The 20777-nt window shown below is 40.1% G+C and overlaps 1 protein-coding gene across 14 annotated transcripts in view; it reads left to right on the top strand.

Annotated features, from left to right (window-relative positions):
* The window catches only part of Rbm33 (RNA binding motif protein 33), a 106195-nt gene that overhangs the window by 48092 nt on the left and 37326 nt on the right, over window positions 1-20777 (top strand). For all 14 annotated transcript variants that reach the window (XM_087657934.1, XM_087657933.1, XM_087657932.1 and 11 more), the window contains one exon: window positions 19600-19732. In XM_087657934.1, the coding sequence (XP_087514060.1) occupies window positions 19600-19732 (133 nt within the window). The remainder of the gene's footprint in view (window positions 1-19599; window positions 19733-20777) is intronic.

Genomic DNA, 20777 nt, shown 5'->3' with positions numbered 1-20777 from the left:
CTTAAATATATGCATTTTACCTTCTTTGAATTCTTGGTTTATTAAAGCCCTGAATACATGTTCTTTTTAAGAACCATGGGGAAATTAGTCCAGACAATGAAATGCCAATGCTCTTTGTATGGACAAAAGAGAGTGATTTTGAGTATGTGTTTGTTGCCTCTTGATGATGAATAATAGATGGATGTGTGCGGTAGCTCCAGACGGATTAGATGGAGAGCTTGCCTAACTGACCAAGTCCACTGAAAAGTACAATGTTGGACTGAAAAGTCCAGCGTTGAATTCAGGGTGTAGAGTAATTTTTAGATATTCTTGCTCTGTAGCAGTTATTTGTGGTACCATCTGAAGCTGGTTCTTTCTTGCCTTGTTCCCATATTTAGCAAAGTTTTTTTTTTTTTCTTAGATTGCTGTTCAAGTTGTATAAATTTAGCTTTTAGTTAGTTGTTTTTAGTTTCCAGTTCCCATTCAGAGCATCTTTGTAAATGGCTTTATCCCCAGGTGACATGGAGTCATTCTGTGCACACGTGAGGAGGAAGCACTTGTTTTCTTGCTTTAATTTGTAATGCTGCTTCTCTTTCCTCAGGCCTGTGTGAAATCTCTTATTGGTTTGTTTTCATGTTTAATTTACATTATGGTACTAGAATTTGATGTAAAAAAGCAATTCTGGTTTTCAGAAATTTATGTAATTTAATATTTTTATGAAACAAATTGCTTGTCAATATGAAATTAGAGTAATTTGCAATTTTCACTTAACTTTTATTTTCCACTTGTATATTACCCTTCTTGATAATAGAAGAAAAAAAAAAACAAATGCTGTTTTAAGAATATTACTAGAGGAAAATGAAAACTAAGCACTTGGAGGTTAGAGGGCAACTTGGAAGGAAGTGGTCCTCTTCTACCGTTGGGTTCCAGGGATGGAACTCAGGTTGTAAGGCTTTGCGGCTGGAATCTCAGTAACTGCTCTGTTGCTGTGAAGAGACATGACCAAGGCAACTCTTCCAAAGGAAAACGTTTATCTGTGGGCTTCCCTACAGTTTAGAGGATGTGTCCCTGGTCTTCATGGTGGGAAGCACACAGGCACGACGCTGGAGCAGTAGCTGAGAGATTAATATCCTAACGTGGGGGCAGGCGGTATTCAGTGAGGCCCAAGTTGTGTCTTTACTTAAAACCTAAGTAAAGTTATAAAGATAACCAAAACAATGTTATGGTCTAGTTAAATCTTTGACCATTTACTACTGTTGGTCATATGTACTGCAGTCCTTATCCCAGCCCTTTCCAAATATTGAGAGAGAATTAGTATTACTTACACCGACTCTTGCTTTATAAAATGGCTCACAGTCCTTACACATGCCTGTAATCCTAGTATATGGGAGGCTGAGGTAGTTGCCAGCCTGATAGTGAGACCTTGCCTCAAAGAAAATGAAAGGCTGGAGATTATGGCTCAGCAGCACAGTGTTTGCTTGACAAGCATGTTCACATTTCCGTCTCCAGTATCATGTCACACGCATTCATACAGAGACTACACAAAAAACGATTAATGTTCAGTTAAGAAACCCAACTTTTCCCTGGGCTTGAATCACAGTGCACGTCATGTTCTCTGTAAACAAGTTACTAAAATGGTGGAGAAAACATAAGATCTCATCATTCAAACTATGAAGGACTGCTTGCTTTAATTTAGTGAGGGATCCATTTTAAGAAAAAGCATAAAATTATTATATAAAAAGTTTATTAAAAAAAGGAAACCCAACTTTAGAATTTCTAAGTCTACTGGATTCATTGAATTTCTTTGGTGCATAAAATTAAATTTGAACTTAGAAGTCTTTGTACCAATTTAAAAAAAATTAGAAATTGAGAAGAATAAAGTTTGTTCTGCTCAGCATTCTCAAGTGGAGTATTCTCATTGCTCTGAGAATAGACATTATCCTGGAGAATGCTGCACATACTAGTACACAGCTGGTTTTCCAGTTAGAAGTAATTGTATGACAAAATGGTTCATTAGGAGATGTAATACACACACCTGTTTACCCTAAATAGGAAAACAACAGCAGACTAAGGTATGAATACCACTGGAGTCCAACTTGAGTGAACCAATGAGTTTTTATTGGGCTTACTTACAGGAGCAGAAATAACTCAAAGGTTACCCTACCATGGGAGATAGCTCACAAAGCAGGAAACCTGCACAGCCTACAGGCAACTTCAACAGGTTTGGAGAGAGTCTTTTCCAGGTAGTCTCACTGGGTATAAATCTCTTTCAGGCAGCTGTTCTGAGAGTTTTCTTTGCCGCTTCAGCTTCCTTGTGAAGGGCACTCTCAGTTTTTATTGCTACTCTGGCAAGGAGAGCCTACTGAATCCCATCAGTTTCAGGAACTTCCTGATGCTGTTTCAAGTGGTTTACCTTTGACTGAAGGAGCTACCTCCAGGATAGAATGTTAGTTTCTGAGGAAACTGTTACACAATATTAGAGTTGACAGTTTACTGGTACTTGTGAAAGTGAGTAGTGTAGAGAGGGGAGACTGTTTAAAATTTCCTTTTGCTTTGTCTTTGAGGATGCATTGAATTGATAAAGAAATATATATATATATATATATACATATATATATACACACAGATATATATATATATATACACAGATATATATATATAGTCAGTACTTACTGAACTGGGAGGTATACAGGACAGACAAGGTTGCCAACTCTAGGTCTAAAAAGGATCATGGTACATTTGCCACTTAGCCCGAGTGTGGTTTTTCTTCCTCACTAGAGGTAACTGCACTAGTTTAAAGGTCCCTTTTCTTTGGCAGTTTTATGAAAGCTTCAAAAATAACTCAGAAGTAGTATGTATAGAGTTTTTCCTAGTGGCAGTTTCCTCTAGATTTGTTGGTTGATTGTGGTTTTTGTACTTACGTTTTGAATGGTAGTGGGGAGTGAGCCCAGATCATTCCCAGCCTTGCCTCCATCTTACCACCATTAAATTAATACAGAGATAGCCTAACTACAAACACTTGCATGTGACTTCTTAGCATTACTTAGATTTTCACGCTTAAAACCAAAATGTATTATATTGTAGACTGTTGTAAGATGAACAGTGACTTTGGTACTTGAATATGATGTTTTATGTCAAAGGTTTAAATGTCAAGGTGAGAAATTCTCTAAGAAAATTCTGGGGTTTTTTTTGAATTTACATTTTTTTTATTAACTTGAGTATTTCTTATTTATATTTCGAGTGTTATTCCCTTTCCTGGTTTCTGGGCCAACATCCCCCTAATCCCTCCCCCTCCCCTTCTTTGTGGGTGTTCCCCTCCCAACCCTCCCCCCATTGCCACCCTCCCCCCATAGACTAGTTCACTGGGGGTTCAGTCTTAGCAGGACCCAGGGCTTCCTCTTCCACTGGTGCTCTTACTAGGATATTCATTGCTACCTATGAGGTCAGAGTCCAGGGTCAGTCCATGTATAGTCTTTAGGTAGTGGCTTAGTCCCTGGACGCTCTGGTTGCTTGGCATTGTTGTTCATAAGAAAATTCTGTTTTAAGTACTCAGTTTTGGAAGAAACTTCTCTGGAGGCCCCTTGGTCATAGTTTTTGGGTCATGTTAGTGTTCACATGGATGTAGTCTCTAACCCTTTCCACCCATGTTTGGTAAGCCTCAGTACTTTGGCTAGAAATTAGGTCTATGCAGTAGATTTCTTCTTTTAAAATTAATTAAATGGTTATTTTATATTTTCAGCCCAGACTTAAATTTCTTGCAAATAAACATTCTATCTCAGTTGATACTGATCAGAGAATGGCTGTTTCACATGTGTCGTGAGTCAGTGTTAAACTCTTCTGAATGTCAAGTGCACCTGCTATTGAAATGACAGAGGCCCGCAGGAGCTAGTGTTAGCCAAGGCAGGGGTCAGAGGCTGTTCTTTCTGGCTCCTTGCTGGTTAGCACCAACCACTGCACTCACTGCACGGCTAGAGCTTGCCAGTATCAGTTCAGAGCACGTGTGTGTCTTGGTTTTGTAATAGGAGGCACGAGTGTATAGCCAGGTCCTCTCTCTTTTTTTTTTTTTTTTTTTTGAGTTCTACTTTCAGTTCAAGTGTTCCTGTTTTCATGTTAAAAAAATCTTGTTGATTTCACTGCATAGAGACAGTCCCTCCTTTGTATGTCATTACCATGGAAAGTGGTTGAGTTATTTTCTTCATGTATATTTTTTTAGTTGTTTATCCTAGAAAAGATATTGTTTGCTCACAGCAATGCCAAAATATTAGTTATTGCAATAAATGTTACTTTGGAGTTTTTTCAAGATAGTGTCCATTTTCATTCCCACTGCTGTTTTATATATAAATTTCCATTTAAAGCAATTGAGACTGTGTGAGACTTTGGGGAGCTCGATTGATCCCTTCACGGGAATCAGCTAAGACCATTGAAAACATATTTACAATTCATAACAGCAAATTTACAGTTATGAAGTGTAATAGAATTTCTGGCTGAAGGGTCACCAAAACATGAAGAACTGTGTTAAAAGGTTTGTAGCATAAGGAAGGTTGGGAATCATTGATTAAAGCTTCCTGACCTAGGTTATCAAAGCTATTTCAGTTCTGTGATTTTGCACCGTTGTATTAGACTAGTGATGTTTCTGGTAACAAGTAACATACAGATAAGCTGTAGAACCCCAACCCCTTTTTTAGTTAAAACTTTCTGCATATATTTTGATCGTATTTTTCCCTTCCCTAGATCCTCCCCACCTCCCTACTCATACAATTTCTCTGTCCCTCTCCTCTCCCCTCTCCCCACCTCTCTACATACACACACACACACACACACACACACACACACACCAAAACAAAATCAAATGTCAAACAAAAACCCAGTCACACACACAAAACAATAAAACCACACTAACAGCCCCCTCTCAAAAAAAAAAAAAAAAAAAGGCACAGGTCCTACCCTGGAGTGTGGTTGATATACCCAGTTACACTCCCATTAGAGAAAGTTGATTTTTCTCTTTCCCAGAAGATATCAATTGCGAATGGTTTCTTGTTTAAGGGCAGGACTGTGTGTCCACTTTCCTTTTTCTCCATACTGGTGTTGAGTAATTGTTGCTCTTTATTTAAATCAAGGATGAAAATGTTTATAGTTTTTAGTTGGAATTAGTCTTTAGTGGTGTCTGTGTTGTTTGGCTTGACCTGCTAAATGAGGCTGGTGTAGCAGAGGTCTGGGCCAGGCTATGGTGTGTGGTATCAGGTGCTGGTGATTGGGGCTTGCTGTCCTGACTGCTATTTCATGCAAATCATGTCTGAAAGACTGCTGCAGCAAATCCCATTTCTTTTCTGATTACAGTCTCACTGATGAGAATCAAGACTATGCTGTCTAGGAAGGAAAGTCTTGCTTTTGAGTGCTCACAGTTTTTACAACATGGCTGCAATGCCTTATAATTATTAGCACTTAAGATAGTGAAGGGATGATGGACATTTTCTCTTATCAGATCTTTGAGGAGTAGCAGGAGAATGTGCTAGGAGATCCTTCCAGCTGTCAGATATTGTCAGTCTTACAAGCAGAGAATGCAGTTTAAAATGCAGGTGACATAATACCCAGCATCCTCCACTTGCTTCTGGGTTTCTGATTAATCATGATTACCATACATTATCATACCATCAAATTTAATCATATCAATGAATGGCCATCTGCAGCAGTAACACAAGCAGCTAAACACAGTGGGAAGAGCCATTAAAGGTAGAGGTGACTTATCAGATTTATAACCCATAACTTGACTCTGTTGTGTTAGCATTCCATATGCATAGCGCTGAGGTGAGGCTGGGTTAAAGGCCACACTGACAATCCAGAGACCATGAAATAGCCATTGAAACTTTTCACACAGATTTCTTATACAGTAACAGAATCATCCATGTACAAATTGTATGTGCACACCCATTCGTGCCTGGGCATTCCCTGGTGTTGAGAGCATAACTTTTGAGAGCTGGTTCTCTTCCTCTACCATCGGGGTTCTCAGGTACCATGGAGCCACTTTCCTGTCCCTAGATGATATAGTAATGTAGCCTGCCACTAATGTTGCAGTTTAATCATGCAAAGTGTTAAACACTGTTAGCCAGTGTTAACTGTTTAGTAATGCAGCCACCAGTGAGAGAAAGTTAAAATCATAGAATTGCTCTCTATATTAAGACAATCTGGGGGCTGGAGAGATGGCTCAGTGGTTAAGAGCACTGACCGCTCTTCCAGAGGTCCTGAGTTCAAATCCCAGCAACCACATGGTAGCTCACAACCACCTGTAATGAAATCTGATGCCCTCTTCTGGTGTGTCTAAAGACAGCGACAGTGTACTCACATACATGAAATAAATAAATCTTAAAAAAAAAAAAAAAAAAAGACAATCTCCTTTGGGGGGTGGGGGAAGGCATGTATTCTACAAAAAAATACACCAGTTATTTTATTTTATTATAATTGAAAGGGAGAGTGCATGCACACATGCCTAGGGCTTAGAGATTATTCCTTGGGATCTGTGCACTTTATTTATTTTGAGTCAGGATCAGTCTGTCACTGGGACGGTGCCATTACACAGGTTCTGTGTTGGTTGCCAGTCACTAAGCATCTTGTGTTCTTATGAACTCTTGCATGGATCTGGAGTCTGGCTCCTCTCCTGGAGCGTAACCGCGACGCCCAAGATTCACTGGCTTTGTTGTACCTGCTGGTAACTTGTCCTTTCTTGTTGCTACGTAGTGTTCCAGTACTACAGTGTTGCTAGAAACAAGTGCTCATCCTTAGGTTGTCAGTGGGTCATGTGAAAAGTGTGTTCAAATTTGGGAATTTACAGGCCATGTGCTTTTTCTCCATGTAATTAGACCATGGCTTTTGTAGTTGATTTGAGACAGGATCTCTCTGTATCGCCCTTGCTGTCTTGGAACTCACGCTGTAGACTTGATTATGCCTTCTGAGTGCTAGAATTAAAGGCATGTGCCACCATCTGTCTGGCTATGGCTTTATTTTTTAATTGCTTCTGTTTTCTTTTTTTAAAAAAAAGTCTATGTCTTAGAACTAATTCAACGTGACTCTAATAGTCCTCGGGAGGATTTGCTGGTAAGGCCTGGTAATAGGCACAGTAGTGGCAGTACACTGCTCTATTTTGTGACAGAATGTAAGATTTCTTGGAAGGTTGCAAGAGCAATACAACAGAGAGGTTTTTAGTGTACAGTCACTGTTCTAGTTTATTGCTTGAGCCAACAACAGTGCCTTGCATAAATTCATTCAATGTTCCTGAACGTGAAACTAAAACTTCCTTCTTCGGAGTATTTAACTTGTATTTGTAAATTTAAAAATGCTTTCTAGGAAAATCAGTGTATTTAAACAAGATACAACCTGAAAGGAAAAAAAAAAAAACATGGAAAATGCTCAGATAAGAGGATTAACTACATTGTGATAGAAGGCTGTAATTTTAATTATGTCAGGGGTCATTGGTGGTCTTTATTCTTTGCTTTTAACCCATTTAATCAGAATTAACTGAGAGGTGTTCTTAAGTGTCAATTCATTTCTTAAAGAGTTCTTTGCATTTTAAGTGAGATTAATAAGTGAAAACATGTTATAGGAAGGTAGTAATTTATTGAAAGACTCAGGAAATTTCAATGACATTGTTAAAGTATTTAATTAGTCTTATTAAAACATACCAACTGACCCTTTTAGAGAAGCTGATAAGTGGCATAATAGCAGTTGAAGCCTTTTTAATTCTCCTCTTTATGCGATTAAGTTTTTGCTAAGCAATTTATGCAAAGTTTCCATCTATATTTTTTGTAACCAAAGTTATCAGTTCTTTCTGAGTAGGATTAATGTAGATAATGTCATATAATTAAGAAGAGATGCAAAAAAGTAAAAGTGCAATCTGTACAGGAATTAAGAGGGAATAATAATCTCTTATCTTGGATTTTTAAAGAGATATAAAAATGCAAAACAGTTTGAATGGATTAAACTAGTCTTTTCTTTCCAATGGTTGAAGCACTTTAATACATGACAACACAGTTGTAAAAGAATTCTGCATTTGGTGAGAGAATTAGTCTTTCTTTAAGCTTGATACCCATGCAGTGGTCGGAGTCGCTGCAGGAATGACATGGCCTTCTGTGGCTTAAGCATTGAACAGCGATGGAAATCTCAAGTGTGGCTGCCGCTCATCTGCTGTGGAATTCTTAACCCCGGGTTTCATTTTTTTTTTTATATATATTTTATTTTTTTCTTTTGAAGATTTATTTATTTAATGTGAGTGAGTGCACTATAGCTGTCTTCAGACACACCAGAAGAGGACATCGGATCCCATTACAGATGGTTGTGAGCCACCATGTGGTTGCTGGGAATTGAACTCAGGATCTCTGGAAGAGCAGCCAGTGCTCTTTACTACTGAGCCATCTCTCCAGCCCCCGGGTTTCTTCCTATTAAGGAATAATAGCTTGTTACACCTTCTGAGTACAATATTGTCTGTATGACTTGTGTGGGCCAGAGTATGTCCAAGGGTCATACACCAGATTTCAGTGATTGTAAGGGGGAGAAGTGAGAATGGGAGAACATGTTGGGTTGATGGTAGTTCTATAATGTTTTGGAGACCTAAATTACTTACCTGTCCAGTTGCTTCCTGAGTACCTGAGTAAGGCTTGCTCAATGGTGCATGCCAGCTGAAGCGCCCCAGGATTGAAGGAATTAGCTAGCGTTGTAGTTCTGGCTTTGTGAGATCCTGGGCTGGAGTGGTGGTAACTGGGCTGAATCTGAGAGTAGCAGAAGCATAACCTGGCTAGGCAGAGAGAATCAGAAAAGAGAGGTTATGAACCAAGGCTGAGATGTAGTTCTAGCTAAGAGTCCTGAGCCCCAGACCCTTACCCCTACTTAAGGCCGAGCCCCGAACATAAGTCCTAGTTTGAGTCAGCATGTGTATATAAGGGTCTCCTCTTAGGTAGACCTCAGAAAAGCAGTGAATATGAGTCTGGGTGGCATTTGAAACATCTGCAGATGTAGTTATGATACCTAGATGGCATCAGAGTGCCCATTTCATGAGTACTCAGAGTTGGCTGACCTCACAGGTGGAACTGCAAAATGTTCTTACTACATGGTTCTTTTGTCAAGTTTCATGTATATTGACTCCCTGCCTCTGGCCCTGATGAGCTCTCCATATTTGTAGGCACCTGGAAAAAGAATGAGGCTAATTGATGGAGGTTATAGCTTTCTAGGTTAGAGATTCCACTCACTGTATATGCTTTCCTAGCTACAAGAAAGACCTTCAGGGAAGGGTTCATGCCAGAGCCTTGCTAGTTCTCAGAACATGAAAGACACCTGAGGACCTTTAGCAACTAGCTGTCCTTGCGGGAGTGGGGCTCAGGTTGGTGTAGAACAAATGGCACTGGTATGTATTAATATTAAATTAGTATCCATGTTCTTGCAGTAACAATGGGATTCTTTTCCTCCTCCTCCTTGTCCTCTTCCTCCTCCTCCATTAACTGCCATCTACAGACGTAAGGCTTTGGCTAACACTTGGACAAATTCAGGAAATTACTTACATAGATGTTGTAATAGATGGGTTATTGTTACATGGAGCACATTTTCTCCTGCTATCTTCTTCTTTGAGAAGTTACTGCCATAATGAAGATTATTTCTAGTTTATTGACCTCTTTTTATATTTGGATTTAACCCCAGAAAGTACTTGTTGATATGTATAGGGCAAATGATTAGAGCTAGACTTTATCTTGTAGGCATTTAAGCCTCAGTTCAGTCTGTGGCAGAGCAGTGGAAGTTGACCTTCTTAGAAGTAGAAAACAGACTGTCCAAATAATGTTGACTCTTCAAAAAGAAAAAAAAGTGGTTGCCTCTAAGAATAGGCAAGACAGCATCCATGTTTCTTTTTCCTTTCTTCAATAATGTTACAAAGCTAAAGAATCTGAGAGTGCTAAAACCTGTGGTCTCCTCTGACCTTGGCTCCTGTGTACTTTGTGAGTTTCAGATACAATTAGCTCAGGAAACTTCAGGCTAAGACCCCAAACCAACTTCTCTCCCTCCCTTCTTTCCTCCTTCTGCCTTATGTCATGCTATAAATACCAGTGTGCTTTGTGGAAGCCAGGTTTTAGTGTGCTGTATACTTCTAAGTTTACAATGTGAGGCTTGGTATTAGCTTGCTATTAGAAGTGGGAAGGTATCAGAAATGGAATTTATTTATTTACTAACTGTAACATTTCATGACAGCCTGTGTGCCATTTTGTGCCAAGCAAGGAAGACATACTAGCGTCTACAGTAGATATGGTATAGATATGGTATAGATATGGTATAGATAGTAGATAAGGCCTTAAGGCCTTCAGTCAGAGGCAGAGAAGTGGATACGGACGGTAGAGATTGAGGGGCTTTAAGTTTTTAGCTCCTTTGTTTATTACACAGCAAGGAAACGTGGAAATTATTAGTAGCCCTATGTTTTATTTGGCAGTCTAGATGAGCATCTACAAATACTATCTGCAAATACATCATGCAAGAATGGTTATGACATGTTTGATAGAGTTAGGTTGGTTGTTGGGTACTGTGCAGAGTACTTTTCTGTTCCATGACTTTTAGGTACTGTTGTTATTTCCATTACAAGTGAATAGACATGGGCCAAGACAATAAGTCACCTGCTCTGGGCTGCAGCTGGGAAGTGACTGGGTAGAATGACAGGACTGAGGCAGCTCTTAGTAAGCCCTGGGTTCTTCTGCTCTATACCCTGGAGCAAGTGCTGCAGTCAGTGTTATTGTGAGCATCCACTCTCAGCTGGGCCCTTAAAGGTTATTCTGGAAGGCAGAATAATGCTCTGCTAAATGCTTAAGAATTACCATGAGTCTTAAGCTTTTATGTTCCAATGAACCATAGAATTATACCCCACACATTATAATGCTTGTGCATATGCATTTAAGCAGCATATGGGTACTAGAAAAGAAAACTTAGCAGTATTAAGAATCTAGAGGGTCAAGATTTGGGATCCCATTATAATTTCAGTTTAATTTAAAAGGGTACCTTCAGGAGTTATAAGGATTTAGATATTTTTCTGTGGACTCTTGATAGTGTGTGTAGAGACCCAAGAAGTAATGAACCTGGGGCCACAAGGATAGCCCAGTTGGCAAATTGCTTGCCATCCAAAGATGAAGATCTGAGTTAATACCAAGCACACATAACAAATGTGGGTGTAGTGGTGCATGCTTGTAACCCCAACTTTGGTGAGACAGAGACAGGAGGATTCCCTGGGACTTGCTGAGTAGCCAGGCTGGCCTGCTGGTGCGTTGAGACCTGTGAGAGAACAGGTGTGTAGCTCTGAGAAGGAATGACAGTTGGGTTTTGGCTACAGCCACCCTACACAGAGAAGCAGTACACTTAGTCCGCCATAGCTTGAAGTCGTTGCGTTTGTTGTTGTTTTGTTTGTAAAGACAGGGTTTCACAGTGCAATTCTGGCAGTCCTAACCTTGCTCTGTAGACTGGGTTGCCTTGGACTAAGAGGGATCTGTCTGCCTCCCAAGTGTTGGGATTATATGTGTGCACCACCACCACTCAAGGCTTGAAATTCTTACTAAAAACTGTGCAGTGGTCTCCCTGGAGTCTTTTTGGCTCTGACCACTAATTTGGGCAAAGATGAAGGGTTAAGCGGGGAGTGATACCCTGGTCTCTCCATGACAATAGAACCCAGCCAAACTTCACTCCTCACAGTGTGGAAACCAGCCTGCTTTTCCAGTTACACCGGCCTCATCTCCTTGGAGGATTCAAAATTAACTGTCTGGAGAGGTGGAGGGGGTCGGGGAAGGATTAGGAAAGGTCCTGTGTGCCATATGACTCATCCTATTGATCCCCGACTCTGTTCACGGGACGAACACACATTGTACTTCTGTGAGCCCAGTAACAAAACCAGACAGGAATGCTGGGCTTAATTACACGCAGTTATGAAGTCTGCATGAGGACGTCAGAGGGAAAGGAAACGAGCTGGCTGATTGGTCTTTCTGAGAGCTGAACAGAAAGGCCAGCTGCAGTGTCTTGCCTTGAGTTTCATGATAATGTAGGAGGTATGTATAGAAACCAGGGGCACAATGCAGGAAGTCACTCTGGTTCTGGAAGGACATAGATTAATTCCCGATAACATAGGTTATTTAGAAAGCCAGGAACACTGCAATAAATCACTCTGGTTTTGGAAAGGAACTAGGCGGGTCAGTTGGGTGGGTAGAGCAGCTGCGTAGTGGTGGCAGTGACAGTAAGTGATGTTGAATTGTGAATAAATTAGGCTTGCTGCACTCTTTTATGAAATTGGTGAAAGTTAAAATGATAAAATTTTCACACTGAGGGTTGCTGATTTCCAGCTATCAGTATAAGTTTTGTGTAAGTTGTATTAAAATTCTTCCCTCTTCAATTCCTCCTGCGTCTGCTCTTTGTCATCTTGTTAACTGAGCTAAAATGTTAAGAGCCTGAGGCATGCTCCTGATAAACACATCAGTAGCATGCTTTCAGTTCTTGCTGTAATTCAGTACACTGTTTGTTTCTATAAAAATTGACTAAATGAAGTAATAGAATGAAAACTGAGATTATCTTAAATAGGCTGGTGCTAAACATTGGCACTCACATTACTAAGGATTCTATGTGACACTTGGATACAGTAAGGCTGCTCAGGCTGTTGCAGGCATAGATGCAGCTGTACTGCAGATCAGAACTAGAAGACGATCATATGGAAAGTGACTAGGGATAGGGAAAGACTTCCCAGTGTTGATCAATTAAAATCACTTGGTGATACTAATCTGCTGTAATGAGGCTTTTCATTGTATAGTCCCTCAGCAGGCTGGGAAGTGGTAATGTGGGTCATCTGTGGTCTACACCAGGGTGGGTCTGTGAAACAAACCTCAAGGAGCAGTCTGGGCCTGTCTGGAATGAGGAGGGGTGGCAGAAAGAACCGTTTCTACCAGAGAAGCTGTTCCCAGGGGGAATTTTGTATTTTTATTTAAAATAAAAACATGAATAAAGTTTTTAAGGAATAGATACATTGTAGAAATCTAGTATGATTTCCAGAGTTCGTATGCCACAGAGGATACAGACATTGATGTTCTGTGTCTAAGGGGAAAGTTGACCTCTGTTGGAAATCTCCAACTCTGCAGACTTTGTCCTGACAGCGATGACCTGTGGGAGCTCACACTGAGTTTCTTCAGTGAAACCTTTTGATATGATTGACTGTGGTATGGCTTAAAGTTACCAAAGTAGAGGTATGACTTTGACTTTAGGCAGTAATTTGACACCATAAAGTTTTTTTGTTTCCTGGTCGTGTTCGATGAGGTAATGGGCCTTGTATGGGCAGTGATGATGGCACAGTCTTTGAACCAAAACACCTTTGGTCCTCTGTAGATGATTGTGAAGTACATTATTATGTTCTTGGAGTCATATGGTAGTTATTAGAATTCTGTGAGGGCTGGAGAGATGGTTCAGTAGTTAAGAGTACTGACTGCTCTTCTAAGGTGGTGAGTGTAGTTTCCAGCAACTACATCGTGGCTCAAAACCATCTGTACTGGGATCTGATGCCCTCTTCTGGTATGTCTGAAGACAGCTACAGTGTACTCACATATATAAAATAAATAAATCTTTTAAAAAATTATGTTAAAAATCACTGTAAGGTAGGAGTATGTGACCGTTCATTTAGGCCAGTTCTTTCTCCCAGCTCCCCTGACATCAAGATTAACCGTATAACCAAAGACAGTCAACACTGGATTCAAGTAACCTCTTGTAAGCATGCTAGACGCCTGACTCTAGAGTTGGGGTCACACCTTCACACATGCTGAGATTTATATGAACTGTTACAAGAGGTGGGCCTACTGTTTCTGAGTACTAATAGCCTCTGTGTTCCATTTCATACTGCCCCTGAGGTGGTGATTGTACACAGCATTGGAGGACAGTTGTCTAATTGGAAAGTGTCAGGATTGCTGATTTACTTGGTATGCTGGTTAGTTTTATATCAACTTAGCACATGCTAGAGTCATTTTGTTAGAGTGAGTCCTAACTTGAAAAGAGTTCCTACCAGAATGGCTGTGAATAAGCCTCCAGGGCATTTTCTTGATTGGCAATTGTTGTGGAGGACCCAGAACACAGTGAATTGGTGCTACTCCAAGCGTATTCTCCTGGAAGAAAGCAGGCTGAGATTAAATAAATCCATTCTTTCCCCAAGTTTCTTTTTTGTTATGGTGTTGCAATAGAAACCCTAACTAAGGCACTTAGATCAGAAGCCACAGGATCAATTAGACCTCTTCACATATCAGAGGTATATAAACTGATTCCCATTCATTCATTGATTCATTCATTCATATCTTCTTTCTTTCCATTCTCCCTTTCCTCTCCCTACCCCATCAGATGTTACATAACCATGATTTCTAGTTTATAATCCAGGACATTTTGAAGATCACTTAAAACATGTGTAGATGTACTTGTAGGTGTTGCATCATCTTTATCTGAAATATTTGGGACCAAAGTATTTCAGGTTTCAGGGTTCTTTAGTTTGGGGAATGCATAACCTGGGCTTTACCCATTGAGTAACCGTAAGCCAAAATTTGAAGTCTACAATGTGAAACGTTGAGTGTGGCTTAGAAAGTTACTGATTTTTCAGACTAAGGATGCTCAAGTTGTATGTGCCAGAATATGCTGGTGCGTGAAACTGAAACCAGAGTGCTCACGTTGCTCTTGTGCATAAAGAATGCTACATACAGTGGACATGATGTGTTTCATTGACTTCATGACAGAATGGGCATGTCTGTTAGAATTCCTTATTCAGGCTTGTAAGTACCAGCAAGGTGATTGATATTGGTAGAAAAAGCTTTTCTGCATTTTATCGAAGTGGAGATGTTAAAGAATCCTCTCAGAGCATCAGAGTAGTGATGTGTCCAGCTAGTACCACTATTGCGTGTGTGTTCTGAGGATGGGCAGGTATGTTTTACATCTTCACAGCTGCCTCATTATTGGCTGTGTTTTGAGGAGAAGATATCTTGACAACTTTTTGGTAGCAAGAAACTTCTTTAGACTTTGATGTAGTGAGGGTTGCCTCGTCTCACTTGACCTAGCTAACATTCTTTTTAGTAACAGCTAAAAAGAATGTGCTCTGTGGGGATTTCTCGTCTATATCTTTCAATAAATCCTAATGCTTTATTTTGAGAAAGTATAATGTTTACATTTCAAACCTCATTTTATTGCCATTTTTAGCTAATATGCTTAGAGGTTTGTGGTTAATGGGAATGTTTGTTTTGCACTATTCTTATTGTGCCCCCAGGTTCAGGCTTGCTCTCTGCCTCCCTCTTTCCCTCCCTCCCTCCTTCCCCACCCTCTGTGTATGTCTTGTATGTGGGTGCACATGTATTGACTAGAGGTTGATGCTGGACGTCTTCCTCGGTCACATTTCTCTTACTTTCTGAGAGTTTATAACTGGATCTGGAGCCATCTTAGCTAGTCTGAGCCCTAGGAATCCTGCTTCATTTCCCCAGCACTGGGTTTCCAGGTCTGTGCTACCACAACCTGGGTTTATATGCATACAGAGGATTGGAACTCAGGTCTTGGTGCTTATGAAGCAAGTTGAGACACCTCCTCAACTCTGTAGTAGACTTTTACATTTGTTTGTTGTTTCTGTGTGCTTGTGTGTAAGGTGCATGTGAGGAGGTCAGAGGACAATTTGCAGGAGTCAAGTTCTTTTTTTTTTCTCTACCATGTAGGTTCTGGGAGTCAAACTCAGGTCATCAGATTTGATGTGAGACACTTTGCACCCACTGCCATATTGCTGGCCTTAGAGCAGCCATTTAAAGGCAACAGAATTTGCCTTTAAAAGCCAAGCAGTATTTTTGGTGCTATAAAATGGGGTCACATTTAGGGAGAATAGCTAAAATTAGTAATGAAAAATAAACAAGGTATTAAGAATTTTGAGTTTATGAGGAAGATTGTTTTTCTAAATTTTATTTATTTATTTATTTATTATTTTTGGTTCTTTTTTTCGGAGCTGGGGACCGAACCCAGGGCCTTGCACTTCCTAGGCAAGCGCTCTACCACTGAGCTAAATCCCCAACCCCCTAAATTTTATTTTTAATTATATATTTACATGGGAATATACATGGGAGTACAGTACTAACGGAGGTCAGAAGAGGGCATTGAGCTCCTATAGCTGGAGTTACGAGTGATTGTGAGCTGCTTACAGTCGTGCTGGAAACCAAACTCAGGTCCTCTGCAAACAGCAAACATTCTTTTTTTTTTTTCTCCATCTTTATTAAATTGAGTATTTATTATTTATATTTCAATTGTTATTACCTTTCCCAGTTTCCAGTCCAACATCCCCCAACCCTTCCCCCTCCCCTTCTATACGGGTGTTTCCCTCCCCATCCTCCCCCCATTTCTGCCCTCCCCCCAACAATCATGTTCACTGGGGGTTCAGTCTTGGCAGGAACAAGGGCTTCCCCTTCCACTGGTGCTCTTACTAGGCTATTCATTGCTACCTATGAGGTTGGAGCCCAGGGTCAGTCCATGTTTAGTCCTTGGGTAATGGCTTAGTCCCTGGAAGCCCTGGTTGGTTGGCATTGTTGTTCATATGGGGTCTCAAGCCCCTTCAAGCTCTTCCAGTCCTTTCTCTGATTCCTTCAACGGGGGTCCCGTTCTCAGTTCAGTAGTTTGCTGCTGGCATTCGCCTATGTATTTGCTGTATTCTGGCTGTGTCTCTCAGGAGAGATCTACATCCGGTTCCTGTCGACCTGCACTTCTTTGCTTCATCCATCTTATCTAATTGGGTGGCTGTATATGTATGGGCCACATGTGGGGCAGGCTCTGAATGGGTGTTCCTTCTACCTCTGTTCTACACTTTGCCTCCCTATTCCCTGCCAAGGGTATTCTTGTTCTCCTTTTAAAGAAGGAGTGAAGCGTTCGCATTTTGGTCATCCTTCTTGAGTTTCATGAGTTCTGTGCATCTAGGGTAATTCAAGCATTTGGGCTAATAGCCACTTATCAATGAGTGCATACCATGTGTGTTTTTCTGTGATTGGGTTAAGCTCACTCAGGATGATATTTTCCAGTTCCATCCATTTGCCTATGAATTTCATAAAGTCATTGTTTTTGATAGTAGAGTAATTTTCCATTGTGTAGATAGATGTACCACACTTTCTGTATCCATTCCTCTGTTGAAGGGCATCTGGGTTCTTTCCAGCTTCTGGCTATTATAAATAAGGCTGCGATGAACATAGTGGAGCATGTGTCTTTGTTATATGTTGGGGCATCTTTTGGGTATATGCCCAAGGGAGGTATAGCTGGATCCTCAGGTAGTTTCCAATTTTCTGAGGAACCTCCAGACTGATTTCCAGAATGGTTGTACCAGTCTGCAATCCCACCAACAATGGAGGAGTGTTCCTCTTTCTTCACATCCTCGCCAGCATCTGTTGTCGCTGGAGTTTTTGATCTTAGCCATTCTGACTAGTGTGAGGTGGAATCTCAGGGTTGTTTTGATTTGCATTTCCCTTACGGCTAAAGATGTTGAACATTTCTTTAGGTGTTTCTCAGCCATTCGGCATTCCTCAGCTGTGAATTCTTTGTTTAGCTCTGAACCCCATTTTTTAATAGGGTTATTTGTCTCCCTGCGGTCTAACTTCTTGAGTTCTTGTATATTTTGGATATAAGCCATCTATCTGTTGTAGGATTAGTAAAGATCTTTTCCCAATCTGTTGGTTGTCGTTTTTTTCCTAACAACAATGTCCTTTGCCTTACAGATGCTTTGCAGTTTTATGAGATCCCATTTGTTGATTTTTGATCTTAGACCATAAGCCATTGGTGTTTTGTTCAGGAAATTTTCTTCAGTGCCCATGTGTTTGAGATCCTTCTCCACTTTTTCTTCTATTAGTTTGAGTGTATCTGGTTTGATGTGGAGGTCCTTGATCCACTTGGACTTAAGCTTTGTACAGGGTGATAAGCATGGCTCGATCTGCATTCTTCTACATGTTGACCTCCAGTTGAGCCAGCACCATTTGCTATTTTTTTCCATTGGATGGTTTTGGCTCCTTTGTCAAAAATCAAGTGACGATAGGTGTGTGGGTTCATTTCTGGGTCTTCAATTCTATTCCACTGGTCTATCTGCCTGTCTCTGTACCAATACCATACAGTTTTTATCACTATTGCTCTGTAATACTGCTTGAGTTCAGGGATGGCGATTTCCCCAGAAGTCTTTTTATTGTTGAGGATAGTTTTAGCTATCCTGGGTTTTTTGTTATTCCAGATGAATTTGCAAATTGTTCTTTCTAACTCTCTGAAGAATTGGATTGGAATTTTGATGGGGATTGCATTGAATCTGTAGATCACTTTTGGTAAAATGGCCATTTTTACTATATTAATCCTGCCAATCCATGAGCATTGGTGGGAAGGTGTCTTTCCATCTTCTGAGATCTTCAATTTCTTTCTCCAGAGGCTTGAAGTTCTTATCATACAGATCTTTCACTTGCTTGGTTAAAGTCACACTGAGGTATTTTCTATTATTTGGTACTATTATGAAGGGTGTCGTTTCCCTTATTTCTTTCTCGGCTTGTTTCTCTTTTGTGTAGAGGAAGGCTACTGATTTATTTGAGTTAATTTTATACCCAGAAGCAAACATTCTTTTCTTTTTTTTAAAGATTTATTCATTTATTATATATAAGTCCACTGTAACTGTCTTCAGATACACACGAGGTACAGACAAGGGCATCAGATCTCTTTACAGATGGTTATGAGCCACCATGTGGTTGCTGGGAATTGAACTCAGGACCTCTGGAAGAGCAGACAGTGCTCTTAACCACTGAGCCATCTCTCCAGCCCGAGAAGCAAACATTCTTAACCGCTGAGTTAAGAGTTTAAAAGTTGAGAAATTTCCCATTGGATGAGGTAATAAATACTACATCAAAAGAATTTGATATTTATTGTTTTGTTTTAGAGCACTTTGTGTCCTTCTTTGAATAGCAGTCAGTTCCTTTGATACTAGCACAGTTTTTAACTATATCAGTGACTACATTAAAGGATCATGAGATGAGGCTGTTTTCCTTTGCCTCTCTCTGTTCTAGTAAAATACCGTTACTGAGGATGCTTGAGTTTGTTAGTTTGGTTTTCTTTGGGTGCTTGGTATAGAACGTAGGGCCTTGCATTGGTGGCAGAGGAACACTCTTAACATTGAGCTAAATAACCTATCCTGAATGTAAGTTGTTTTTATACAAGAGAATCAGCTATATTTTTTTTAAATTTTTGATTTCTTAAAATTATTCTGTTATCTCAGGTTGCTAATTTTTGTTAAAGTACAAATTGAAAATTTTTTCTTTGAACTAAATTGCTACATAGCTGCAGCTTAGAGTTGTGTGAAGTAGATAACAAAGAATAGCATCTTTGACGAAACAAATGCCATGGATGTCCAAAATAGACATTTGGAAGTGAAGTTAACAATTGTGTAGGTTTTAGTAAGCCTTGGGGTTACATGTAGATACTTATCTTCATACATGTGCACACTTTGAGAGGGAACAGAAAACAGTAGGCTGATCATAGGAAATAATGAAATATTGTGAAGTCTGGGGTTGTGTGTGTATATTCTGAAGCCTACATGTGGTTTTCATCTTGTTTTCCACTGTTCTTTAGGGCCCTCCAGAATTTCCACAGCACACACCTGGACCTGTTCCCAACAGTTTTAACCAGCCACCTCGACTTCCTCTCCAGGACCAGTGGAGAGCCCCACCCCCACCTCAGGAACGGGACCCTTTCTTCTTAGGAGGTACATGAAGGGATATAATGGGCACAAGATGAAGTGACAGAAGCTGCACTGAATGGTGTACCTGTGCAGTTACTGCTAAAACAGGATTTGCTTCCCACTAGGAGATGTGTTACAATGATTCTATCAGTTATCTCATTGGCTAAAACCAAACAGTAATTGGATCTGAAATATGACAGTCTTGTACAAAGAAGGAAAGGCTTATAGAAAAGAACCTACAGAATCATGCCGGGATAGCTAAAATCTAGAATTCTTTCTAAAATACGATGCTAACACTTGAAAATAGTGAGGCATTCCCTGAAAATACTCATTGTCACTTATTTCTTTGGATAGAAGGATGAGATGAGAGCCTAATCTAAGCTGTATGAATACAGGGCTTGAGCTGAGCTCAGAGCATTCTTTTCTCTGTTCTAACTCTCCCTAGGCCCGAGCCTGATTGTGTCTAGTCTCTGTATAGTATAATCTTCCAAGCTGACTGTTTAGATCTGCCTTCTTTGTGCTTCTGCCTGAATTGCGCTGCTTGGCCTCATGCTAACTTTGGCAATGTGTTCTAATCTTCTGGCTCCTTTTCATACCTTGTTCTGTCTTTACCTATTCTAGCTTGTTCTCTGCAACCTGCTCCTCAAAAAACTGCCATTCACACCCACCACCTACATGCTTCCTTTCAGTACTCTTAAGTAAGCTATCTTTCCTGTCTGTTCTTTGTGAGTTGGGTGTATCCTATCTCTCACTCATTCTGTCAATCTTTCTCTGATCCATCACTTTGTCTGCCCCTCAATTAGATATCACTTTCAAATATGGCTGCTTCATTCTACAAACTAACCTTACCTTGATTGTTAGGGATTAAAGGTGTGTCCGTATTCTAGCCAGATCATACTGTAATCCAGTGGGTGTCTGCATTCTAGCAAGATCTTTGGATGTGATTCTTTACCAAAGCAGCCAGGTTACTGTATTAAAATTCCTCTATAGCTTATCTAAGAAGTGTGTGGTTTTTTTGTTTTTTTGTTTGTTTGTTTTTGTTTTTTTTTTTTAATTGAAGGTGTAATGA

The sequence above is a fragment of the Rattus norvegicus genome, chromosome 4 (assembly GCF_021556685.1).
Source record: "Rattus norvegicus strain SHRSP/BbbUtx chromosome 4, alternate assembly SHRSP_T2T, whole genome shotgun sequence".
Classification (NCBI taxonomy): domain Eukaryota; kingdom Metazoa; phylum Chordata; class Mammalia; order Rodentia; family Muridae; genus Rattus; species Rattus norvegicus.
The sequence above is the reverse complement of the archived record's forward strand: the minus strand, read 5'-3'. Positions and strand labels throughout refer to the sequence as shown.